We start from the raw sequence: 27,756 nt of genomic DNA on the forward strand, positions 1-27,756 counted from the left end.
CACAGGTCGGACTCAGAATTATACAGCAGAATATAATGCGTTCCTTCCTCAGACCTCACTGGTAGTATGCAGTCAGATACATTGTTCAGAACAATATGGGATCATTTCAGCTTCATTAGTTATTGCATTGGGTGATATTATATTTTAGAAAGCCCAGTGTGTGAAAGCAGGTTTTCTCATGGTGCTTTTGGCAACGTGAGTGCTAACAATGCAATGCCCGGTTCGTCCCAAAGGACTGGGCTCTTTGAGACCTCCTTTTGCATAAAATGCCATACTGTAATATAGGGATGGAAGTTTATTAATCCTGCATCTGAACTGAACATTTACCACTGAGGACTTGAATGCAAATGTTAAAATACTTTTGCACAACAAAGCGAGAGCTGCAGTTTATGTAAACTCTGCAAAAACACGGGATGTGAACAGATTTCTGGAAAAATTTTATGAACTGATAGCAATCCTGAGTTACATTTACATGACAGTCGTATAATACCATTGTTATTTTTGCGAGAATGCAGTCATTAAATTGTCAAAATCCCATTTAAATGAAAAAATTGGTGAAATAACTGTAGGTGTTATCACAGGGTTGGGGTTTTTTTTTAAACCTGTCCTAAAAGGTGAAATTTGTAAAGATTTATGAATAGGTTTGGTAGTCTTCATTGAGATTTCTGTTCAGATCCTAGCAAAATAAAGGTTGTGTGCATTGTGTTCCTCTCTAATTAGTATGGACAGCCACTTCCAGGAGACAGAAGCAGGTTTTCTCTATTAGACCATAAAATCAAATGCATCATTTTGAAATTGAAATGGATGGAAAAAAATCTCAGCTCTAGCACTTTCTGGGTACTTAAATGTTAATAACGTTGTGAAAGGAGGAGGTAAATACATTGCAGAAACTTGTCAGATAAAGCGACACTGAGGAGTTTCTAGTCATTTTTCTTTTAAGTTATAGAGGAGCAGCTTTGATACATGCTTCCAAGATGAAGCAAATTCTTGAAAGGAAAGAAAAAGGGAAATGAATTTCACAGGGAAGAGTGAAGCTGAAATGCTAGATGGGTTTTCAATCTGGTTTAGGGTTTGGGGTTCTTTTTAAATATAGGATTTACTGTTTCATCCATCAAAGGAAAAAAAGGTGTATAATCCTGCTTTGGTTGCTGGCCAACTGGGTGTTACAGACATGAAGAAGCAGAACTTGAGAGTTAGCTACAAGGTACTAATGTGTAGTTCTGTAGCTCCTATATATTGCTTTAGCCCCTTGTAGTATAAGTTGTCTTTTCTTTCAAGGATAATTTTTAGTTATTTTACTGGTGTTATTAAGTAATATGGTCACATACGTTAAAATTTACTGTCTTACTCATTTAACATAATTCAGTTATGCTTTACAAAGTATGTGTTATTGAAGCCAAAGGTTTTTGAGGCTATGTAATCTAGCTCCTATTTTATTCTATGATTCATTAATTAATTGTATACAGAGATGCATATGCTAATGCATTATCAGTCGTGTCCAATTCACCCTGCAGTTTATGTTGTTGACTTTAGAGGGTAAAGTTTTTTATGGGTCTCATTGCTGTTGCTTGTAGAAAACACTATTTTTTCAAGCATTCTTATGATACTCATGGCCTCAGATAGATACTTAAAATAAATAGAGGAGTTCTGAAGTAAAGCTCTCTTCACTGAAGTTCATGACAATTTTGACCTTGATTACAATGGGCCTTGAGTTTAAACAGCTCTAAACTGACTGATGATGAGCATTCTGCATTGCTGACCTCAGACAGTGGAATTGGCTTCTGCACCACTCTGTATGCAAGACGGAAGGCTTCATTAAAATGATCAGGTATCAGATGCTCTGTACAATAAGCAGGCTTGGCTTTTCTGTTGTGGACAGCAGCTCTGTGTAACAGTGATTTCTACTAGCTCTGCTGTGAATTCTATCAATAGGAAGATCAAATGGAGCTAGTCTAAAAAGCCTGCATTATAAAAGGCAATTAAAGACATAATAGATAAAAAGTAATAATAATATTAATATTTAATTAAGTGTATGTTATGATAATGTCCCTTAAATAAAGTAGGATGTAGGTGTCCAAATGAAATATAATTGTCTTCCATCATGCATAATGCAGAGTGTTTGAAATCATAGAATCACAGAGTGGTCTGGGTTGGAAGGGACCTTAAAGTTCATCCACTTCCAACTCATGGGCAGGGACACCTTCTGCTAGCCCAGGCTGCTCAAAGTGGGCTTATGTAAACTGGTGTGCTGCCTTGATGTTTCTTGGGACTTAAAAAGCATACGCAAGCTTTTCTTCATTCTTATAATCACTCATGAAATTACCACAGGATGTATTGGTGATGCAACCGATAATAACAAATGAACATACACAGGCAGAAATTCCTGTAAAATTTAACTTGCTGCAGTCTGTCACTTCCAAAGAAAGCAGTGATCAGACACTAAAATCCTAGCACCATGTATGATTTCTCTGTTTCCTATTGTACTTCCAGATTGGCATGATCACACTGAAATCCTGTCCTCATTGCAGCCTGTACTTCCTAGAGTTCTAGATGGGAAGCTGAGAAGGCAAGGATGCAGAGGGGCAAGCTTTCAGTCTCTGCCTTGATGGAAAAGAATTTTTTCCCTGTGAAGGCAAAATAAGCAGACTTCAGACTTGGAAACCTGGCAAGAATGAGGCAGGTATAAGATTAAAAATAGGATATATCCCAGTTATGGGTAAGCCATTATGGGAAATGCTGAATAGAAATCATATAAGGACAATGGAAAAATTTAAAAGAAAAAACCCAACAAAACATAAAAGAATCTGAGGTACAAGGCTGTAACTGACGATATAATATATTTATCAAATAAAACCTGTATATTTGATTTTCTTAGGTGTTTCTTTTCTGGATCAGTAGGACATCTAGTTCACAACACATAAATAATGTGAGCTTTGCAAGGCATACATAAGGTCTGAATCTGCCTAGATGCTAAATAAAATCTGTGCCTGTATCTCAATGTCAAGACAATTTAGGCTCTGTTTCTATCTATCTACCTCCTGAAGCATATTGTGAGAGAAGTATAAATAGCTCATAGTGTTGAAAATGAATGAGGAGCTTTGTGAGAAGAAATCATATTTACTTTTCATCTTCAGATTTATTTCCTCTTTGTTATGAACTTTTAACTACAGTAATTACTTTATGTAGAAAGTAAAAACTTACTTAAATTTTGTCATTCATGCAAGGTTTTTCAGTCAGGTGATTAAATTAAGCTATTCTTTAGGATTTCTACTAAGGGAAGAAAATATTCTGTGATCAGAAATTATATGGTCTAGTGTGAGGCATCCCTGCCCACGGCAGGGAGTTGGAACTAGACGATCTTAAAGTCCTTTCTAACCCAAACCATTCTGTGATTCTTTGACTTCTTTTGCACTGTGGAGGTATATTTGGGCATTCATAATCATGCAGTTCCACTGAATTTGGTGTACATAAAGGAGTAATAAAGGTTAAAACTATTTTCTTATCACTATGGCTAGCAACCAGAGGTTGAGTCAAGGTCTGAATGCTTTGGAACAGTTAGATTAAGAAAATCTTGTTCAGCATGTTTGTACAAGTTAGGGCAGTTACAATTTCAGAAGATGAACGTAGTCAAATAAATGTTTGACATGATATCCTTTAGGGTTACAAAGTAAAGCAGTTATTGTAATTCTTGTAAGCTCAGGCATCGGTGATTTTGGAGTGTATATTTGTGTCTATATTTCTTGAAACACCAGTACCAAGTCTCAGCTAGGTTCTTTCTCCTCTTGGAAACAGAATAAAGATGAGCTGGGTACTTTGTTCATGATAATGGTGTCTTTTAGGTGTGAAATTAAAATTAGATTCAATTTGCTTTGCATTAACATTAAATGCTCACAATTGCTCCAGAAAAATGAGGTTTTCCATTCTGTTTAGGCAAGAGCATCCCTTTCTGCTATTCTAAGCCTATTTCAAAAGTGGCAGTATTTTGGCAAGGCTGGTAAAGTGGGTATTGTATAATGTGATTTGGGATCTTCCAGGCTGAAAGATGCTGGTTTAGGTAAATAAAAATATAAACACTTTTCTTATTAGTTGCAACCACCTAGTTCAGTTGCAAAACCCAAAAAGATTGCAGCCTTGATTCCTAAAATTGCCATGCGTTCATTTTATATAGTCTCAGGAACTGATTAATCTTCTGCCAGTTTTCTACGCTCTGTACAATCTAAGGCCTGTCACAAGAATAAATGAATAGTGCACTGTACTCTGCTTCTCTTTTAAGGTCTTTGTTGGGAGATTCCAGATTCTGAAGGTAGCATGCAATGCTGTTACCCTTCTTGTGACAAAAAGATTGCTCAAAGTGGCATAAAATCAAAGCATTTCAGTAAAGAGGACTGAAGTGAGAAAAGTTGAATAGTGTAAACCAGGGATTGTGTCTCAGAATGGTGACTGGGGAGCTAACAACCACCCAAGGTACAGCTCTTGTTCTGCAGGCTGAAGTTTTGCTTGCTTGTTGTTATCCTTGGAACTGGGAGGCAGGTTTCCACAACCTCCAGTTTTCCCCACTCCCAAAGTAACTGCAAGTGTGGGTAAGTTCTTCAAGTGTTTTTGGAAGTAGAAAGACTGAAGTTGAACATAGAGGAATGAACTTTCAAAGCATTGCATGGCAGATAAGCACACAAATCACATTACTACTAATAGGATTTGTGGGTATATCTTTCATGCTGTGCTTTGAAAATTCATTCCATTCAGTTTACTGACGCACATGGGGAAAGAAATCAGTCAGCTTGGAGGGGGGGTGACCAATTTTGAAAAAAAAAAAAAAAAAGCTGTTTTTTTGGGTCCCCTATTTCTTCCATATGAACGCAGTGACAATGTACCATCTTATAGCCCTCCTTCCATCTCCTTTTTCATCTTTAATAACATTTATTGAAAAGAAAGCAATTAATAATTCCCAGCAGAAGTTTTGCTGCTGATGATAACAATACACTTATTCAGAGATCCTTTGTGGGATTTCTATAAAATGCTTCTTGGGCTGGATGCTTTAAAGCAAAAGCCCTGTTCTAAACAGTTTATTGTCTAAAAGAGTTTACATGCTGAGGGTGAAATTATGCCCAAGGATTGCTTTCTTATGTTTCAGATTGTGCAAAGCCAACTTTCCTTTCCATTGTGTTCTCAAAAAGGCACAATATCTCCCATGTCTCCCTGGTGAGCGGAAGGAGCACGCCTGACATTTCTGCTGTGCAGAGGAGACGCCAAGCGCTCCCCTTACACAGAGCACAGGAGCAAAGGGTCTGCCTCTGCCTCCCTCAGCTTATGTCCAAGAATGCGAGGTGCTGAAATTCAAGTTTTACTGTGACTGTTCATAGGATCACTCCTGGATTAGAGAAGCTCAGAGCTGTATTCTCTTTGCAGCTGTAAAAAGGCAGAAACGGTAGCCTGGCATTTATTACATTCATTGTTTCTTAAGCTTACTGGGAAATCAGTCCTCATGGCTTTCCTCATGTAGTCATTCTCTTTGGAAAGTTTCAAGGAGTTGTTATTTTAAGTAAAACTATTGCAAAGCTCAGGCACAGTTAACAAGCATAAATTCGTAGATGAGTTACATATAGAACCTTGTATGTGGGTGCCAATATCAACTTAACTCAATGGAGAAGTGGAAAAAAACATGTTTCAAGCTATACAGATATGCAGCAGTGCTATTGTAGTTAGTGGAATTCTGGATTTTCAGTGCTGTAAATTAAAAAAAAGTCACTCTGAGAAGTTCAATGTTATGGGTAGGATAAATAAGACAAAAAAATGGTTCTTTATTGTGCTCTCTAGCCATAACACAGGCAAACCTACTGCTTTAATGAAAATAGTGTGATCTGTTAAGTCTTCAAGTTGTGTAGTTGATAATGCTTTAAATGGAGCTCGCAAATGAAGTTTTCACATAAATTTATTAAGAAAACCTAGAGCATACCAAATAGCATACTGATTATTAAGATGATTTACTGAGAGTGAATGACCTTGAAAGTAAGGCATCTATTTGTTGTTGAGCTTCACTGATCCCAGTCAATAAGCAGTACTTTCTGCATGCGTTCTACAACAGTAGAATTAAACATAGATCGAATGATCTGGTTTTGAAATACTACTTTAACCTTTCCTGCAAACAGTTGAATGCTCACAAGTAGAGGAGACAGTATGAACAGGAGTTCATCCAAATGCTTTACATGACATCTGTAGGATTCGTACTCATTAATATTACAACACAAGTTCATAAATTCCCCAGGTACTTGTAGTCCAGAGATTTCTTTTTTTTACCTGATCTGTGATATCAAATGTAAAAGTTAAATTCCTGCCTCCTGTGTCCCTGAGATCTCCAACAACATATTTTCTCTTCTGATTACAATTGACTCTGTTTTGCTATTAATTAAATAGAGTATTTACCATTGTGCTGGTGAATAATTACACTTGGTTGAGAAACCTGCACAAACTTTGTGGCATGTCAGCAATTGCTATTTTATATACTGCATTCTCAGCTCATTTGGATGTACTAAAGCTTATGCCCTAAGGTACCTAAAAGGAAATGCTTCTAGGAAATGCTTTATGGCATAAAAATTCAAGGGTTTGCCCATGATATGTTGATCTAAACGTTCCTTGGGTTGTCTGGGCTGGTGAAATGAGGAGGGGCATGCTGTGGTACAGTACATAAAAAAGCATCAAATACTCCAAGCAACGCTGAGCTTGAAGTAGCTACACCAAGGGGTGTTGTATATGTGTAGGAGCAGCTGTGTTGCATCAGATAAAAATCAAATAGTCCATTAATTTACCTCCAGCATCCAAAAGTGGTTGTCTTGTAAGAACGGGCAAATCTTATATGTACTGTTCTCTACTGATCTTCCAACCTTTGGTTCTCCTACGTCTTTTCTGAGATGAGGGGAGGTGCCCTAATATTCCTTGCTTTGTTTTCTCTTCCCATAATGATTCAATGTCTGACTGACTTAAAACTTTTAGGGCACTTCATCATTTAGCCCCAGATTTCCCTTTAGTTTGATAACAGTCAGCTCAGAGCTCATTATTTTATATGTGGAATTAAGATGACTCCTCTCCAGTGTATGTTATTTTATCTTAATGGGTTTGAATTTTGTCTATTTTATGGCCCAGTTGCTCAGTTGTGCTATGTCCTTACATAGTTCTCTGTCAGCCCTTTTCTTAAATAGCAGTATCAGCAGCAGGCTGTGCCACCACCCTGCGCAGCCTGTTTTCCATAAGGAATTCTATCATATATATATAATAGGTTTGGAATTTTTTTTAAATAGTACTTTAAACTTCCCTGCAGATAGTATATCAAAAATGGCAGCTGTTCACGTAGCAAGCCGTGTGGCTTTTGTTTTGCTTTTAGGAAAAGGCCTGGGAATGTGATGACTTTTAGTGAGATCTCTTGGATACCCTCAGGGGAACTCTGGCATCTTTGTCACAGTCACATTAGGTATTCAAGGAAGAACAGAAAGTCCTGGCAGTTAGTCCTGAATTTTAGGAGAGATGTCATTGTTTCTCTAGCAAGGAAAGCTGCTACGTGATCACAGTGTTACTTCTTTTAAGTAACAAAGACTCGTATTTTTGGTAATGATTTTCCAAGTACTTAAATTTAAACTGGAAGAATCACAGATCAGAACTTCCTTGAGACTCTGTCCCTTTCTGCTGGTATCAGAGTATGCAAGTGTACTTGTATGAGTCCTCAGCCACTGCAAGGAGTCATACATTCCATTCTAGCTGCATACTGACAGTGCTTGTATTCCTCCCGCTGCAAACACAGCTGAAGGTTGGCCAACTAAATTATCGAGCAGAGGATGGTGTCAGCCACTGTAAAACATTTGCAATTTACTGAGATCTGACTTTGTCAGGCATATTTGTTGCCAGTTCTGTGGGAGAGGACTTTTCCTGGTTGCCCACAATGCTGAGATACCTGATACATAAATAACACTTGCAGAATTGCCTTTTCAACAATGCCTAGCTTTCTGTGTTCAGCTTCTGTTAATCCTAAAACATGTTAGCAAAATATGGATCTAAACTGAGACCTACTTCAGCAAATTCTGATGCGGGGTGTGTGTGCTTGGGAACTGTCTTGTTAGCTCTTCAGATGCAAGAGGAGCTAGGGAATGCTTCTTACTTTTCATGTTATAGCTACCCAGTAATCTGTGCTCCTCAGACAAAGATCTAAAGCACTGGTTAGAATCAAGTGCAGTGTTTTCAGGCACGATGCAAGCTTTTCCCCTGCAGTTCTTCCATTGCTCTTTTCTGACTTTCAGACCCCTACTATTCCTGTCTCAGGCATCTCTTGAGGAGAGGTTGTCAGTTGTGATGAATTGTGCATTCATTTTGTAATGGGGGCAAGTAATCACTAGGGAGTAGGCCTAACACACTCACTTTACTTGTGACTTGGGTTGAACTTGAGCTTATTTCTCCAGAGAAATAGTAGTAGAACATTAAACTACTATGTTTCTAGTCTTTTAAGTAATGGTTATTTTATGAATTATAATTATGATCAGTATTTCTAGTATTCCTGGAGTTCTGTTGCATGATCAAGAAGTAGTAATGAGTAAAAAAACATGACTCTCAGCTGAATAACATTTAATGCCATGTAAGCATGCAATAATGTTTTATGATGTTTTTTAATTTGGGGGGATACATTTATTTTTTCAAGTTACCTGGATTACCCATCTATGTGCACCTAGATGTATAAAACACTAAACTACTTTTGTTTCATACAAATAATTGTGATGCATTGAAATAATATACAGTTCATATGAAATAAGAAACAGATGTGCAGATAGTTCTTTGAATATATATACTCTGAAATTACATGCTGCTAAGATTTAGTAGGTACCTTCTGTTCCATCATGTCTATGATTCATTAGGCCTGATTTAGAACTCATACCAATGTTGTTCAAGACGACATATATGGAATAATAAGAGTTACATCATTGTTCACCTCATGAGTGGACAGAAAGGAAACTTCTAGTGTTTCCACTACGCTATAATAGTCTACAAAAAGCAAATGTGCTTTTACTGTTTATTTGTTAACACTGTTCATGATATAATGGACCAATTTCTTTTACACATGAAAAGAGGCTAATCTCTTTTCATGTGTAAAATGAAAAGAGGCTACAGTTAAACATAATATGACTTGATATATCCTAACAAAGTGATATCATAGTTTGATCGGTTCATTTTGGATGATAATCACTTAGGGTTTACTAAGCATGACAACTTGGAAAATTAATATATGGAAACATTTTGAATTCTGATAACTTTTATAATCTTCCCATCTTTTAGCATTGCTAAGGGAATACTGAACTTTCTAACATGAAAGTGGTGTGTATCTTCAGACCTCAACTGGGAAGATGCAGTAGGAATGGGGAGAATGGTAGCTTGTTAATCTGCATATTTCTCCCTTTAAGAAGGAATACCACAGTTTAAAGGGCCAAGTGCAAAACCTGATTCTGCCCTGCCTACTGGCAGGCACTGAGTTGTACTGCAGGGAGATCTCTAGCACATGAAGACACTAGAGGTCTCTCATTTTAAAAACACATGGTCGAGTGACAGGAGAGCACAAAGGGAAGACAGAGCTTTCCGAGCTTGCAAACCAGTGTCCATTAGGCTGAACTCTGAATGGAGTGAGCACTGGGTTTATGGCTAGAATGAGAGAAGACTGACTGAGAAAATTATGTGGGGACACTACTGAGTCTTAGAGAACATTCAAGAAAGTTTTGCATGTAAGTTTAGTCATTTTTCTGTGGATTTGTATGCCTTTTGGGATTTCTTAAAATAATTTGTGATTCACTCTAGCAACCTCTATCTTATGTAAGTCTTAGATTGATCCCTGACAGTTCTACCACCTGGAGTGATGAACTAGTTCTCTGCTTTTGTTCTTCATGGGTATGCAGGTTCAGGTGTTTTCGCTGTGTGCATTGCTGTGGAAGGAGGGAGAGGTTGATTATTACTTTTTAGCTAACCTCAAAGGTTTGACCTGAAAATTTATTGTTTCTGTAGTCTTATTTTTAGAGAATATAAATACACAATTCACTATCCTGAGTTACTTGATGTTAGTGTTAAATGAAGCAGATAAATTCTGACAAGCCCAGTATCATAGACCTTAGAAATCAGGCTTAAATGTTGAAGGGGAAAAAGCAAACATACCCAGATAATACCTATAAAACATACGTGAGCCCTCTGTAAAGTGTAATTTATGAATAACCAGTACATGTAACAGATAAAATGATGCTTGGGGTTTAACTCTTCAGGGGTGTATTTGTCCCTGAAGGTTAATCTGTAACCAAATGTGAAGCACAAGGAGCACAGGAAATGTGTTCAAGTAAATGGGTTGTTTTGGAAAATCAGTGCTCATCTTGATGATCAGCTTTGGATCAAGCTGAGTATCCCAACCCAGATGTCTGGTGAATATCCTTTGCAGAAAACATGTCAGTACTGTAATAGCTGGTGAAAGTGTGTCTCTGGGGAAGAAGGCAAAGCCAGAGCAACACAGATAATTTAGTTGTAGTTTAAAATAATAACAACAATAGTAATAGCAATACTAATAATAATACCACCAGTAGAAAACACAGGAAACAGGCACAAATTCACTAGCCCAGAATTTCTCTTCTGACACACACACAGGCACTCGACTTCTGAGTAGCTCCCTGTATTTCTAATTAAGCAGGCTCCTACTTATTCCTTTGCTGGAGGCATTTTTGTTTGATTAACAGAACAAAAGGTTAATCATATAAATTTGCCATCTCATAGCACTCTGAAGCAGGAGAGAATAGGTAGCTCCTTGTTCTCCCTCTTGGCTGCCAGTCAGGCTTGCTCTGTGCAATGCAAACACAGAGTTTTCCCCTCAGGCCCCTGTGACATACTTTTCGTGATGTATTCTCAGTAGAAGGTGAACGTTCCTTCTGTTTGTGACTTCAGCTGTCTTAGTGGAAGTTTGTAGATCACGTAATGGATACGTGAGCTGTGCAGGAGATTGTCATCTTTGTCTCTGCAAGGGAATACAGCAGACGTGCCCCATTAGGAAGGAGCTCTAATTGCTCTTACCTAATGTGCATCTATGATTAAAAAACAGAGCAGTGGAGTTATTAATGAAATCATGGCGTGCTTGGAAGCAGATGGATCGCAGTTTTCCTTAATACCATGTTAATAAGATCTTTTATAATTCCTTGTCGGAATTTACCTGGTAATTATCAGTTAGCAACTATAATTCTCTTGGACAGACTATTAGTTCTGAGTTCCTTACCTCTTTGTTGTAAGGAATGTTTCGCACTTGAAGCAGCAGACTTTCATCTCTGCAAGTGACCTACATTTATGGTTAAGCTTGCGGTAAAATATACAAGAATTGCAACTTGGAACAGACACACTGAGAGTATAAAACACAGAAGTCTAATTCCCCTCTGTGACTTGCTGTTGCTTTGGGGCTCTAAAATCCACTTCATCTTTATGCACTCTTTGCTTAGGGGAGTGGTGCAGCCAAACTAGAACCCCAGGTTGTGTGCATGGCATGAGAATTGTGGGCAGCACAAACAGGCCAGGAGCTGCTCTGCTGCCTGCTGTCACCAGCCCTTCCCCGCTAGATGCTCGCTCACACAGTGGGGAGGGTCTGTATGAGCTAGAGACTTGTTCGCTGCTTGAGCTTTATTTTTCAGTTTCGTTGCCATCCTGAAAAGTAGTTGGTTGAGATGAGACTGAAAAACCTTTTAAAATGTTTGATTTGGCAAAACAAAAAGATGGTAATTGAAGAAAATATTTGATCCCACATAAAATTTTGTCTGTTTTCCAGTAATTCTGAAACGTAGGAATAAATTTGGATTAGCTTCTCAGCAAAATGTCCTTTCCAGGTTCATCCTTGGTATTTTTTAAAATACCACATGCTTTATTGTATTTTCAGGATTTTTTCCTGATGAAAAAATTATTTTGCCAGTTCAGCACGAATGCAAAGTCTGGCAACTACCCTCTCCCCATGGGATGTCTCCTGATTTTAGTTGTTCTTCTTAGACATCTGCTTAGTCCATAGGTATATCTGGGGGAAGATGATGTTCTGAAAGTTGTCTTGCTTCTCGGCTGCTTTTGCCAAGAATAGGAATGTTAAACTTCCTATTGTGCGTCGAGAGATTCCCAGGAGTTGGGAGAGATGGATTTGGGGGGTGGGAGATGCTTTGTTTGGTTTTAGGAATAGGTATAGCAATTGGTCACATCTAAATGCATTCCCTGTATTCAGAGATTATCTGTTTCAAGCACTGTACTTGGTAGTTCCTGTGAGAAGTCTCTTTTGCCTCACCTATCCCAACCCTTTAATCTCTGAACACTTGGGCTACCTGGCTCTGCTGGTCCTTTGTGACCACACTGGCACTTCTACAATTGCTTGTAATTAGATGTAAAGTATCTGCTAATCTTACATGGATCTCACACTGCAGAATTGAACAATTATAATGCTGCCCATAATCACGTATATTTTCTGCCCCTAATTTGATAGTGAATCCCCTCAAACACCAATTTAGTATAAAAGTGAGCATGCTCTTCTCTGTGGTGTGTGGTTTTACATACATGCTATGTAAACAGGGGGACATAAAAAGAAACTGAATAAAAGCAGCTTGGTGGGCTTTTCTATCCCTCTAGATTGAGAGGATGCCATAGGGATAATATGATGAAAGTATGGAGATGTATTCCGGTAGCTTCTGTTTATACAGGGTGAAGATGCGCATAAATCCTCTAGCTGAATGATTCAGACCTGTCGAGTCTCATGCATTATGCACAGGACTTATTCAATTAGCCCCTACCACAGCGCCTATCACTCACGCGCTGGTGGCAGTGGTGCCATGGCCTTTCTCCTGCTCCATCTCTTAGGTGTGCCTGGGGCCCATGGCACAGTGCTGCACCAGCCAGCTCTGTGAGCTGGGAAACCTCCTGGCTGGGCATACACGGGGTTAGAACCACCTGTGAGGTCAAAGGAGTGGCAAAGGCCTGGGCTTGTTGGGGAAGCTTAATCTGTAGAATGAAGACAGAGGCTGTTAAATCTGTTGATTTAAATAAGTTGTAATAAACACAAAGTAATTGCATTACAATGTCATTAGCATACACAGGGCTAAAGCTAATTTTATAATCAACGTATAAATTATCACCTATAATTTCAGCTCGAGCTGGTATTCGCAGTGGTGCTTTGTTTCCAGGAACGCATCCCCCGGGGCGTGTGAGCCAGGACGGTTGTGCGGGATGCCGTGGCCTGAGCAGAGCGCTCTGCTCCGTTCGGTACGCGGGGCCGTGCCCATTGTCCCTCTGTGTCTCAGCAGTTTTAAAGATCCGAGAACTGAAATGAGCAACAGAAGGGCAGATGCGTGCGCGCCAGCAGGGCTCGCTTGGGGCGGGGGGTGTTGCCTCCTCCACCCTCCCGCGGCTGCTGCCCGACGGCGCGGTCCGCGGCGGTGCAGGGGCAGCCCGCGCCGCTCCGCGCTGCTCTCGCACTGACTGTCGGTTTGTCCCCGCAGCCATGCACCTCCTGGGGCTCAACTGGCGGCTGCGCCCGGCGGACGGACCCACCCTCAGCAACGGGCGGCGGCCCGGCCGCGCGGGCGCCGAGGACGGGGCGGCGGCGCCACCTGGAGGCAGAGGTGAGGCTGCGGACTCGCGCCCGGCTCCGCAGCGAGCGGCACCCGCGGGCGCGGCATCAGCGGCGGCTTCGGCCCCTGCTGGCGCTCGCTGTGCTCGGGTGCCGGTGCGCTGCCCGCGCGCGGCTGTTCCTGCGCCCGCCCGCTGCTCTAGTGCACAAAATCGTCTCCCCCGCGGAAAAGAAGGCTCCAGGGAGACCTGAGAGCAGCTCCAGTGCCTGAAGGGGCTGCAGGGAACCTGGAGAGGGGCTTGGGACAAGGGCCTGTAGGGACAGGCCAAGGGGAATGGCTTTAACCTGCCCGAGGGGAGGCTGAGCTGAGCTCTTAGGCAGAAGCTCTTCCGTGGGAGGGTGCTGAGGCGCTGGCACAGGGTGCCCAGAGAAGCTGTGGCTGCCCCATCCCTGGCAGTGCTCAAGGCCAGGTTGGACACAGGGGCTTGGAGCAAGCTGCTCCAGTGGAAGGGGTCCCTGCCTATGGCAAGGGATGTGGATGAGCTTTAAGCTCCCTTCCAACACAAACCAGTCTGGGGCTCTATGAAAACCACTCAGTTCCTAGATCCTCATCTTCTAATGCAGATGAGCTCCCTCAGATGCTTCAATGAAGTGATCAGTCCAAACCCATATGTTTTACTGGCTGTATGTCCTCTTTCCAGGTATAGTTTAGAGACTTCAGAGAAAAAGCTTGACTCAGTAGGAGGGGTACATTGTACTTACTTGAGAGAAGTCAAACACTTTGGCTTCCAGCCAGGACCAAATTCCTGTTTTTTCTTCATTCTCAGATGTAATTCTAACAGAAAACATCAAGGACAGAAGAATTTCACCCATAGTGAATAATCTGGTTTAGCATAAACAATGTTGGCAAAAAATGGTTTATTTTTCTCCTAAAGAAAAACCGTGTTCCTGTGGAGGAGCAATGAGAAGAATGAAGGGGAACTCTAGAAACATCAGTACTTTCTTAAACTGAGAGAGCATGTATTAAACATAGAGAGAAAATGCATGCCATGAAAAGGATTTTAATCATTTAAATTGAATGCTTGTGACTGGTGAGGTTCAGGGGTTTCTTTCGTGCATCACGATAAGGCTTTCCCTGGTTATTACACAAATTATGATAAAAAGACCAGAACTTTTCTATTAATCAAAGCACCTCACAGGTCCTAGTGCACTGTGAAGGTGGGACAGGGTGACTGGAACACAAGAAACATGAGCACTTGCTACTGGTTAACAGAAGAGTTTTGTGCAGAGCTGGGCATTGTCTGGCTCTCAGGACCAGTGGCTCGTCTTCAACTGCTGATTGCTGAAGCAAACATTAGAAACAAATTCTAACACAGGATACTTGCATTGGATGTATTGGGAAGCAAACAGTTAAAGCAGAGCTGGGGAAGGAAGCTGGCTTGTCCTATGGTGTGCCCAGTCGTTTTATGGATTTGCTTGTGTTTTTAATAAATGATGCTGCTGCACCTCAGCTTCTTCACATTTTCCATGAGGGGGCTAATTCTGGCTTCCTCTTTTTCATGCAATCCCGTATACTAATGGTGGCAAAACCCTGTAGCTTTTCAGACATATGCTCCTTGGCTTGGCTTTCCTTGCTGTCTGACTGTAGGTCAAACGGGACAAACAGCACAGTCCCAAGTACAAGGCAGAATGTTTATATCACTGCCGAACTTCCAGATCATGCGCAGGTGAGAGACCCTGTGGTTTTAGGCAGGAACCTGAAGAGCTCAGGTCTGCAATTATGGTCACTTAGCAGACAACTGCAGTGCTTAACACGTTTCCAAATTCCCTCCCCTGCAGCTTTTTGTTGCCATCTCTGTGCAAATATAGGGCAGCAGGATTGTTGAATTGGAATGTGCTCATCTGCCTGGGGCACTTCAGTGCAAATCCTGGCAGCTCATCCCAGGCCCACTCTAATGAGCTTTGCACATTTGAAGAGGCCAAGATGCGGGCTGTTTGGGGAGTGGTAGCTTCCTGTAGAGGAGACAAGGAGACAGAAGTGGTAGTTCTCTCTGCAGTTGCTGCAGCCAGCATTCCTCAGAGCATGCTGGAAAAGTGTGCTTGTTCTGACATCTTATAGAAGGTTGCTGAAATGTTGATAATCTGGGGGAAGGAGGTAGAATAATATTTAGGCAAGGACTCTTCCACAGTGGAATAATATGACTGACAGGTTTGGATGAACTCAAGGAATATCTGAAAGACAAATTCTCATAGCAGGGAAGGGTGAAAAGTTTTTCTACCTCACCTTTCCTTTTATTATGTCCAAGTTAATATTGCTATCCCAGCAGTTTTTAGGAAAGCCTCTGACAGCTTTTAGCACAACAAGCATTTCAGGGCTCAGGGCTCTGGCTGTGGAGAATGACCTTTCTATAATTGACACAACTCAGGATGAAGCCATTCTTTTCAAAACATGGGTCTCCCAAAGAAACCTTTAACCCCTAGACTGAGAACGGCCACTTAAACACAAGCTGTGCCTACTCAGCAAGCAAGCAAGGCATTTTAAAGCAGAGCAATTTGAAGGGGGGGGGGGGGGGGAGCAGATATTTCAATTTGATCTGTTTGTTCCTTATTAGGAGACTACATTCTAGTATGAAATAAGAAAACTGCAATTTGAGAGGAATGTAAATTACTTTATTACTGCATTTTCCTATCTGAATGAAAACAAAATTCACTGTTGAGATAACACAGTCGCAGGGCTTTTGTAATTACACACTCCATCTCGCTAATACTGGGGATGTCTGAAAGAAGCAGGCAAGTGCAGTGGGTAAAAACGCCCTCAGTGCTGCTGTAAAACTGCAAGTGAAGTACCCCATGCTCTGGAAGTTGTGCTGAACTAGGGATTTACATTAAGAGACAGAAGTAAAGAAAAATTCCTTTCTTAGTACAAATGATAAGGCAGTTTCCCTTCCTAGTACATAAAAGCAAAAAGCTGGCACTGCTATGGAATTGTGGGATTGCTACAGGGATGAGATAGATAGATAGATAGATAGATAGATAGATAGATAGATAGATAGATAGATAGATAGATAGGTAGATAATGACATTTAAAAAACTTTTAGAGTGAAGCCTGTTTGTCTGCTACAGACATAATGTTAGAATTTTTGTGTAATAAATCTAAATTAGGGGAAAGTGTGGGAAGAGTGAAAAAAAAGGCATGTTTGAGAATAACTGCTTCTTCGCAAGGAAGTGAATTAGATGACCTTATGGGAATTTTCTATACCTAGATTCTTTTAATCTATGCCAAAAATGTATTCTACATTTAAAGTTATGTAGTAGGTAGACCACATTTCCATAAAATATGTGACTATCTATTTGCTGTTTCCTTTCTAATTGACAGCATATACTACAAAAGTCAGCTTTAATCATCTCAGAGGACACCCAAGATAAACTACCATTTATGTAGAAATATTCAAACTACCTCCAGCTGCATTTGCAAATAAAGAATGCTTTGGTGTAGAGTTTTTTTCTTTATGACATATTGTCCTTGGTGTGCTCACAAATCTTACAGATTTCCTAATAATTCAAAATTTACTTACTATATTTTCTCTTGATTGTTTTTTATAATAAGATTCTATAGAGCAGTAAGAGATTGTGGTCTCTGATCCTGGAAATCCACATTTTAAAAGATACCAAAAATGATTGTGGGCCTGAAAGATCAGTTACCGTGAACGTAATGACTAATTGGAATAGGTAGATTTGAATTTGTGTTCTGATACTCACATAAGCCAGGGTTTGTGTCTCTTTGGACCAACCAGCTTCGGCCAGGTTTGCACTCTGCTTAGGAGACATTTCCCTGCGTCTGCCACAGCGTGTGCATTGCAAAACGACAGAAAAATACTTGTTTCCAGTTAACAAAATAAGCTTGTTTGCAGTTATCAAATTCAGCATTGTAAATACAATAGCAATAAGGAAATTAAGAAAGTTAAATTTGCTGTTAAATTTGTCTTACTTACTTATCTTACTTGCTTGAGATGAGAGAGGGAAAATTTGCCTTGAATAGATGTGGAAAGCTAAACTGGGCTGTCATTGTGAAGCTGGCTAGTTTGTCTTCAGCTCTCTCCAAATGATTCTGTGACCTCTGCCAGATACTTGCAGCTCAGAGTCACCTTTTGGTTTGCACACGAAAGTGATGATTTTCTAATAGTTATTTCATTAGCAATGCAGCAGACAGGCAGTGCTAAAGAAATAACAAAATGATTAAATGGGAAGGTTGGCCACCCTTATGTATTGATGAGTTGGGGTTTAGATGCAAATAGAATAGGCCCTGACTTGACTGCCTGAGACACTGGTGCCACCCCCAGCTGTGTTCTTGCTGAAACCTAATCCTGGTTATCAGACAAGTGTAAGCATTTGGGAGCAACTGGAGAGAGCTCTTTGTCACGTTACAAAGGATAAAAAGATGAAAAACTCGTACCTCATCAACAATGTGAGCAACATGAGTCTTTTGGTTTCTGCTGTTTCCTTTCAGACACTTTGAGACAGATGATCAAAATGTAATAACAATCAATGTATTTTAAATGTCACTTCTGTTACCTTCATTCAATTTAATCAAGACATGCCATCATTTTCCAGGTGGATTAATCTAATTAAGTAGTTATGTGGCTAATGTAATGTAGATCTTAATTAACACATTAGCAAGCAGAAGTATTTATATGGACGCTATGAAGGCTTGCAGATGTGGTCTTCTGAAAATAGACCAGGCTCTAGGGATGTCTTGGCAAAAGCAAAGTATTTGACTAAGCTCAACAGAACAGAAGAGGAATCTTATTTCTGTGGTTGTGTTGATGGTAATAGTATGAGTTGCTGTGGTTAAAGTTAGGTGATGAAGTGTATTATATGCCATCGGAGATGATTGTTATGTTTATATAGAAATTCATGCTAGCATGTATTAGTTCTTTTGAAATGCAGTGAATTAATGATCTTTATTTTATTTCAGCTATCATTTGCTTTATTCTGAAAACAATGAATCTTGTGAAGCCATGCCCACATGGATGTGAGAATGTACATAAATCTGTAGGTGTCTCAGGGTATTAAAGCATGTTTCGTAATTCCACCTGCAGGGCCAGATTGTTTGAGTGCAGCTGAGCCCCAGCAGTGGTCTTAAGCAGACGCTCTCTTTACAGAATTTCTTTCCTTTTGCCACAGTAGAAATAAGGGTCACTGACCAGAAAACCTGAGGTTTTGATTTTGTTTCAAAAGCTGTTTTACTGGACTCCTGGAAGCTCATACAAATTCAGAAGCTTCCTTCCTCCTCACTTCACAAATAGAGCTCGTTAGTACCTCAGCATCTTCAGCATAACTGAAGTTCAAGATGTGTCATAGCAGCTTCTCCAGACAAACTATCATTTCCTAGCTTTTTACTTTATTGTAGCTGTGGGAATTTATTTTGCATCAACAGTCAATCTATTGTACACATTTCAAGAAGAATCTGTTTTCATTTGGGTCCTAGGGCACTTAGGTATTAGCAGTAGCTATTCTGAAGCATAAGTTCAGGTAGGAGTGATCAGTGTGGTAATAGTGCATAGCACCGATTTTTCTACTGAAGAAATTTATACAGAAGAGACATTTTCTACTTTTTTTTGTTTGCCTTTCTGAAACAATAAGAAATGTCTGGTCACATAAGTAGCGAATTTGTCTCAGGAAAAAAATCAAGCTGTCATGGAAAACCATAGTAATTCCCATGCATTCTTTTTTGGCAAAAGGTCAGTGGAGTGTATTTTTGTATTGAGTGGTTTCCTTTACACCACTGTACCATAAATATCTTTGGAATTCAGAGTTATTTGTGAAAATCCATAACTTTATAACAAAGGACAGCATAAAATAAGTTAGATAAAAAGGAAAGCCATGCCTACGGCACTGATTTGTGAGAAATGCAGATGTACAGGAAGAGAAGTGAAAACCATTTCTTTTTAACCAACATCGGTGATATTTGTTCTTGTATGTAATCTGAAATTGTCTAGATAATCTTGGTAGTCCATTATGGATCCCATGGAATAGTTATTCTGCTAGACATTTTTGAAGAGTGCTATCAAGGCGCTGTTTACAGTCATCACTTTTCTAAAGGCGTGCAGCAAAGCTCTGGAGTTAATTGCTATTTCAATGAGATGTCTGGATCTTGACACGGCTGGTAGCCAGATTTCATTTTTGTGTTTTAATTTTAACTCCAGTATGGGAGAGGAGCCTGTAATAAAGACTCGAGCATATCTGAGTGTAGATACACTTCTACCCCCATAGCTGACACTGCTTGACATCAGTTAAATTAAAGGTTGACCGGGCATGTCCTATCAGCTGCCACCTTGAAACTGACCTCCAGCTCCAAGATGAGGTCTGCTGACAGCTGAGCAGGGGGAGTTTGCATCCCTGTTGTCATGTGTTGCCTATTTGAGAGCTTCAGAGGCAAATATACTGGAGTGCTAAAACTGTCTTTTCAAATGTATATGCCAAAACAGTAATTCAACCGGGTAAATAACACAGCAGTTTAAATGAATAAGTGTTATTTAGGTGATAAATATATGTTTGACTGAATGATTGAAATGGCTCCCGTGGGTAAAATGAAGAAGTATGTTTTTAAAACTCTCTTTTGTAGATGTTTATAGAGAAGAAATGACAGAAAAAAATCAAGTATCCATGGGGTTATGAGATAAACAGACGAAACCCTAAAACAGTCACCCACAGCTGAGATAATGATGTTGGGATTTATTTGTTCACAGTAGTATGAGTTGTTTGGGTTAGTCTTTCTTCTTGATTTGTCAGTTTGTCACATCTGTACTTTCACTTACATGCAGTTGATGTTGTTTGAGTGTGATCTGCAGTGGTCCATCAAAATGGAAAAGCTTCTAGAAACAGCTGGCGGGGAGTGAGTCAGGTGGGGAGACGCGTTCTCTGCAAGAGGAAGTGAAGACTGAAGGGAGCTATAAAAAAGTTTACTTACAAACTCTGCCCCTAGAGACTCTGAAAGTGAAGTTGTTAGTGCGGAAAAAGGCACTGCAAATATAAAGCAAGGCTCATGTTTTGCTCTTCAAGTTTAAACAAATAAACTTAAGCCTGTTAATTAAGAAAAGGGATTTAGTGGTCATATGTACTTTGCATTTCATTTCTGGGTTTCTAACTTGGGACGGAAGGAACATGAAGTGGCCAGTGCTGAGATGCCTCCTGTAGTGTTTTTATGTGACTGCTCTGCATTACTCATCTTCAGATCATTGATAGTATTTCTGTTTTTACAAGCAGTCATCTAAGAGCATCGAGATCATGATCAACACAGGTGCTGTGTCAAATCAAGGAGCAGAACCAAGATGCTGTCACTAGTTTTTTGGCTTATACCAATAAGAGTAATTCTGCAAGAATTTATGCGAGTATAATTCAATAATGCATTATCTTTAGATCTCTGAGAGCTTGCTGGATCTTGATGAGTTTTTGGTTAAACTTGCAAATATAGAACTTACATACAACTTCAAGCATTTCTCAATTGTATTATTTCAGCTTTGTAATGTACAGCCATAAAACCAGGATATCATTTATTAAATTCTTAGAAGCAAACAGAAGGATCCCTTTCAGTATGCCAGAGGTGAGGCAGCAGCTGTTTCTCACAGACGTGGTACATGTTGCCTATAGCTGCATGCCATACCACAGGAATACAGACTGGAACACAGGGGGCATCCATCTGTTCCATTCTTTGTTGTAAGTAGAGCTTGATCACTTGTGATAGCCGCTCATCTAACTTCCTCTTAAACTCCTCTGCTATGTTGAATGCCCACAGCTGTCACAGTTCTCTTCCTAGGTAGATTTTCCTGGGACACTGAAATGTCCCAGTTGGACAGCTAGAAAACCAGGTCATTTGCGTTACAGAGCAGAAAAAGAGCATCTATGGGGAGGTGCTTCCAAAGATGTACAAATTCAGTTCTGACCTGCGGTTTTTACCCATTTTTAAGCTAACAACTTCAAGATTTTCATGAGACACTGTCTGTTAATCTTCCCACTGGTATTACTTTTATCACAATAATAATGCCTACTCTGATACTTTCTGGAAGTAACTTTTTCTTTGACTCTTTCACTTTGACAATGGATATAGTGATCCTGAAGAGCAGGGGAATCTCAGGTTGGATACTGCTGTTTAAGTATGCACGATCTGCTTTCAAAGAAATCATTAATGGCACACTTTTTAAATATGTTGAAAAAAGATCATTTATTGCCATAACTTGGAATTGTGAAGTGAAGGAACTGTAACACTGCACACAAAGGAGAGGAAGGAGTTCTCAGTCTTATGCTGACTTCCCAGCTCTGCCAGTGATTCCAGTATGGCATTCAACAGGTGATGTGTGCTCTCTATCTGGTTTTCCTATACAGGTGCATAAGGACTAGTTTAAATTCTGGTAAGATGGTGCCTCAATTCACCGTGATAGGAACTTTGAGATAGCTGCTGTTGCAGTAATCCATTACAAATTAAATACAGTTTTTATGCAACATTACATGTTTGAGTCTAGTTGACACTGTGATCTTGGGTGGCTCTGAAAGCCCATTGCTTGACATTTTCAGCCAGTTTTCCTTTCTTTGCAGCTTGTCCTTGCAGCAGCTTCTGCTTTCTTTTTGTCTTTGGTTTGTGTTAGTGCTAGGATGTTATCATAGACCCATTAACACAGAAAATGAAAAAACAAAAAAGTTGCCAAACCTGTATAGCAGCTGGTATTCAGAGCATTCTTTTACCATTTCAAAACAGTGCCAACATAATATCTGTTTCATTATGTACAAGTGTAAGTGCTGCTAACATAGATAATTTGGAATCTATAATTGAAACTGTTCTATTGCAGCTCTCTCAATTAAAGATAGTCAAGACAGAAAAGCTGTTATGTATTTACCTGCTGGAATTATATGTCATTCTGTGCCATCCTGTTACATTCAGGCAGTGCTGGAATATATTTCAAAAGTAACTTGCCATTTATTGAAAACAGCATTACACCATGAAAAAAACATGGAGTAAATGTTGAGATTGCACTAATACTGTCAGGTTGTATTAGAGGTGTCACTAGTATCTTGTGTGTGGCAATAGTGATATTGATGGTACTGCTACATTTCTGTGATTGTTAACGTATTTTCTGTGGGGTTTTGATGTTTATAGTTTCTGTTGTAATAGTTCTAAAACTGATTTCTCACCATGTTCTTTGGCAATATGGAACACAAATCAAATGTAGCTACATCCTACACCTTGAAAGCACTTCTGACTCTTCGTGTACTCCATGCTTAAAATACGTGCAGCCTTAGAACCATCCTGCTCAGCTGAGAACAAAAAAGGTTTGCACCATGTTTTAAAGGCTGACTATTTCATGGGCTGGAAGCCAGAGCACTTGAGCAGAAAGGTCTTGTGTCTTGTCTTCAATAATGCATGTTGAAGAATCGTCAAATGATGGATTTTAACTAACCACAGCACAAGGGAGAAAGAGTTGTAGGTTGTCCCTGCTTCAGGCAGAGAGAACTTAGAAGGCAATGCATTGAGTTGTACTAACTTTCTTTAAAGAAGGAGAGATGCACTTCAGAGTACAGAAACTGTCCTCTAAATCCTTTTCTGTGCATTTCTTCTGTCCAATCTCTTGTCTATGGCCTGCAGTTTATTGGACTACTTTACTATATAAAATAGTGGTAATAAAAACGTGCAATCAGTTCATTTAGACTGAAGTTACCCCTAAAGTTCACCTTTCTGATTGATGATTTTTTATACCCTGGTTGTGTACATGATGCAACTGAAAAGAGCTCAGGAAGACTTGCGTGTGCTTCATTTCTCTAATGCTACTGTGTTTGATCAGTAAAGAGCAATCATAGAATTAAAGGGTTGGAGGGAGTAGAAGACTGCAGATGCTCCACAGAAAAAGGTCCTCTTCAAATACAGGGGCCAAATTCTTACATGCAGATCGAAACAGCGGGCAGATTGCTTCAGAGTCAGAAAGGAAAGTTACAGTTTGATTTAAAAGGTAGCTTTGCCACAGATGTTCATCTCAAATAAAAATACCTGTATTAAAAGCAGTTATCTCATTTGATTTTTATTTGCTTTTATTTTATAGGCCCGTGGGTCTCTAGGAATAGCAGCATAGATAGCGGAGAAACAGAAGTTGGCCGCAGGGTCACCCAGGAAGTGCCCCCTGGGGTTTTCTGGCGGTCTCAGATCCATATCACCCAGCCACAGTTCCTGAAGTTCAACATATCCTTAGGGAAGGATGCTCTTTTTGGTGTTTACATAAGAAGAGGACTCCCACCATCACATGCCCAGGTACTTTGTCAATGTGTTTGTTGGCTTTAAATGTCAGAATGCAAAAGTTTAGAGCATTTGTGTTAGACTTGTGTTGTAGCTTATGGAGCTCAAGTTTAGGGATTCCTGGGAATCACTTAATTTGTGATATTTGACTGAACACCCTCATACCTTCTCTAGGTTATTACATACCTCAACAGTATGTTGATAAAAGAAGTAAATGATACTCTAGCCATCCAGGTTTTTAAGGTAACTTACAGTTTGGCACTCAAGGTTTTAAATCTGCGACAAAGTCTTGGCACCAATTGGGATAAACCTATCTGGTTTTACACCAGTCAAAAATGATAAGCAGTGTTGGTGAGACTCACAGTATCGAAGCACTATATATAGTTGGAGTGCATGTGTTAACATCATATTCTGTCTTCCTAGAAGTTTTAATGTCCGCAGGCTGTTGGAATATTATTGCTGGGATACGCAACAGACTGGCATCATGCTGCCCAGCTGTATTGGACAACATAATGCAGTGGCCATGTGTTTGTGCGTTTGAGAGCTCTAGTTTTCCCGCTTTCCCCTCAAGGGTGGTATTTAGGTCTAACATCTGACTCAGACATGGGACAAGTCTTGTCATTGGAAAACTTGATTTCTAACCAGCCTCAAAATGAAAACTCAGTAACACCGCATCTTTATGGTGACCCTATAGTGCATACCTAAGAGTCATAGGTAAAGATCGCTGTAAAGTTAGTGAGACCAAACTGAACTATCTTTTCCTTTTTTGGTTGTGCAGTGGGTGTTTTAATTCCTGGGAGAAGATATAGCTATATTTTCTGTTACATAGAGAATTTTTTTTATTATATTGAAGACCCCTTAATGTGAATGTAAGGCTTCCCATTTACTTAGATTAGAACTGTAATGAGAAATAATATATTTGCAGTTACACATACTAAAAAGAAAGAGCCTCCATTCTTTAGAGTGCAAGGGAAGCAGAAATAGCAACCAGCTTTTGAAAAGGATACCCTTACTGGTAAAAATCAGTTCTTCATTCAGAAATTATCACCTAAACTTAAAATGCTTTATTGAGTGTGGGATTTCCAAAAAGCAAACATAGAACTGCACGATTCCTTTTGGGAAAGCCTCATTTAACATTTCTAGATGTCTTGCCCTGATTTACAAAGAGTTGCTACTGTAGCAAACTGCAGCTACCTAGATGGTTAAAATGCATGATTGAAGCTAAAAGCCCAGAGGCTTTAACATAATTGCATTGCTGCATATTGCCATATAGGGGAAGGATGTTCATATTGCCCTAAGTGACCTGTATCCATGTGTATGCACAAACTCGTGGCACAAACAGTGAACCAATTAATTTTCTGGGGAAAACACACTTACATTAACTGATATTTGGAGCTGCTTCCCAATGTGAGGTAAATTTAAGGAACTATTCTGCATTGCTGCTTGTTCCTTGGTATTTATTCTTGCCTATAATCTGAATCGTAAACCAAAATCTTTGAAGAGAGTTGGGAGGAAAGGAGAGGTTTACATGGTTTCATGACCTCTCCTTCTAAGAATTTGTGAACAAGGAGATTTGACTATCCAAATTCAATCAGACCCCTGTAATATGCTGTTTAAAAATGTGAGATATTGAATTGATATATCTGCCTGTTTAGAAATAAGGAACAGCAGTCCACAACCATATGAAGGGAGGGTAAGTGGATAGTTTTCTGTATAGCTAGAGGTTATCATACAGCATCCTGAGGTTCTATACAAAGACTAGATACATTGTGGAAATTGTAGTGGGCTATTGACTAATTATCAGCCATTTCCAGACATCCATGCAACACAGAAGTTATCCTCTGAGAATATATTCCAGGGTAGAAACCCTAAATATGTTTTAATTTTGGCTATAATGCTTCAAATATGTTGTTTTGAGAGCAAAATTATGTCTTTAACTGTTTCAGTGAAGGAATGGCATAATATATTGACCATGTCTCATTTAATTCTGAATTTTGGTTCTCACTTCCCCTATCAATCCACCTTTGGAAAAAAGAGCAATTTAGTTGAGGAAGGCAAATAAATCATGATGTGAAAACGACTTAGGGTAACCAAAGCTGCTAAGCAGTCATCAAGTTTAGCTATAAATACAAGTTAATTATAATTGTCTAAGCCATGATGAAGGGTTGCCTGTATCTTTCACAAGAAATCCAGTTGGATTTAACTGGTAGTATAACTTATTTTTTTTAATTCAAGATGAACTTTAATTTCTATTGCACTGTGATCAAATATATTTGTTCTAGTTTTCATTATGATGTTCTCATCTCAGAAGACTATGAACAGGTGAAGTTTCCTTTCTTTCTTTCTCTCCACCTTATGTGGATTGGATATAAATTTTGTGACCTTTCTGTTCTATTAAATAATGAGAAATATCAACTGTGTTTCCTACTGGGCTGGATAACTCCTTAGAGAACCTGTTTTCTAGGCTTTAAAGGAAGCAATTCCAACCCTTTTCCATAAAAGGAGTTCATGAAATCCACCAGTATGATCTACAGAATTACTTTCCCATGTCATGCTGGGTCTTACTGCTTGTCAACAAGGTGGTACAGCAGAAGATTGCTTAGCATTTTTGCCCAGCAATCAAAATTCAGCCAAGTTGCTACCAAGAGAAATAATTTTAGCGAAAGAAAGGCAACCTGTTACAGACCTGAGTTAGTGAAAAGAAGCCTTGTCTGACAGAAAGGAAGAGAATGTGTTTCTATTAATGAAAATAGTCTGAAGTTGACACCAGATGATATTTTAAAATTGAAATTTAAAATCCTTGTTTCTGCAAGGTTAGGAACATGAGCTGTAAAGCAGTGAACAACTACACTTGACAGTTCATCACTGATCAGTGTTGATATGTCAAGCCAAGTAAAATCCTTTGTGGGAGCAAGTCAATAATCAGCAAATTAGGTACATGATTAACCTGAGACAACAAGATGCAGTTCCTGTCTGAGAGCCCTGCTGAGATTTAACCTTCTCAGTATTACTGTTTAGCAAATATTCCAAATGCCTGGTTTAGTCAGTCAAACTGATGTAGCTGTAAACTTGTCTAGAAGCAGTCTTGTGTGCCATGTGCATAGGGAATGGAGCTCTGGGGGGAAAAGTGAAAATGCAGTTTTGAGTGGCAAGCAGACTACAAACAGGAATGCATTGCTTTCAAGCAAAATTCTTCCAACTTGTTTAGTAATACATAGAAATAACAAAATGCACATTGCAGGCTTGAATAATCAATAGGAAAGTAGGAGAAGGTAGTCATATTAATAAATTTGATAATGTATAGAAAATGAGCTGTAGATGTCAAATAATGCATGAAGTGGCTTTGCAGAGATTACAGCAATTATGATGATGCTACACATTGGTAGAACATTTAAAGTGACACATGGAATAAGGTAACCTCAGATATAAACATCATTATAATGTCTAGAGAAGGTAGTGCATGAAGTGGTAAGGTTTTCATTTTCAGCAATGTCGTATACTTACAAATTTTCCATGGCAAAATGAAAATTGTGTCATTTATAGCAGGAAATGGCTTTATTTGAAACAACTTAAATAGCTAGAGAGCCTTAGTGTTACCTTGTTTTTAGCCAGTGCTCAAACACGCTTAGGTGCTCTGGCCACCTTAAAAGTTACCTTATGACAGCTGAGCTGTTATTACTGAATGCTGTGCAGCACTGGACTGGTTGTGTGGTGTCATATTCAAATGTTGAAAGAAATTGGTTGGCTGTCGCTGTGGGTATCAGATGTTTCATGGGTGTATTTTAATGAATAATTACCAACTGGATTTTATGAAGAACTAATTTTAACACACTTTGCAAACAAGTTTCCCTGATGTATGTTTTCTTGGCTGCTTAGGTCTTCCAGGGCTTTGGCA

General features: G+C 39.5%; 1 protein-coding gene across 13 annotated transcripts in view; it reads left to right on the forward strand.

The window, feature by feature from the left end:
• Positions 1 to 27,756, forward strand: part of TENM2 (teneurin transmembrane protein 2) — a 685,555-nt gene that overhangs the window by 540,661 nt on the left and 117,138 nt on the right. For all 13 annotated transcript variants that reach the window (XM_065690193.1, XM_065690201.1, XM_065690202.1 and 10 more), the window contains 2 exons: positions 13,512 to 13,634; positions 23,671 to 23,876. In XM_065690193.1, the coding sequence (XP_065546265.1) occupies positions 13,512 to 13,634; positions 23,671 to 23,876 (329 nt within the window). The remainder of the gene's footprint in view (positions 1 to 13,511; positions 13,635 to 23,670; positions 23,877 to 27,756) is intronic.

This window comes from Lathamus discolor, chromosome 10, assembly GCF_037157495.1.
Source record: "Lathamus discolor isolate bLatDis1 chromosome 10, bLatDis1.hap1, whole genome shotgun sequence".
In the NCBI taxonomy this organism is placed as follows: domain Eukaryota; kingdom Metazoa; phylum Chordata; class Aves; order Psittaciformes; family Psittacidae; genus Lathamus; species Lathamus discolor.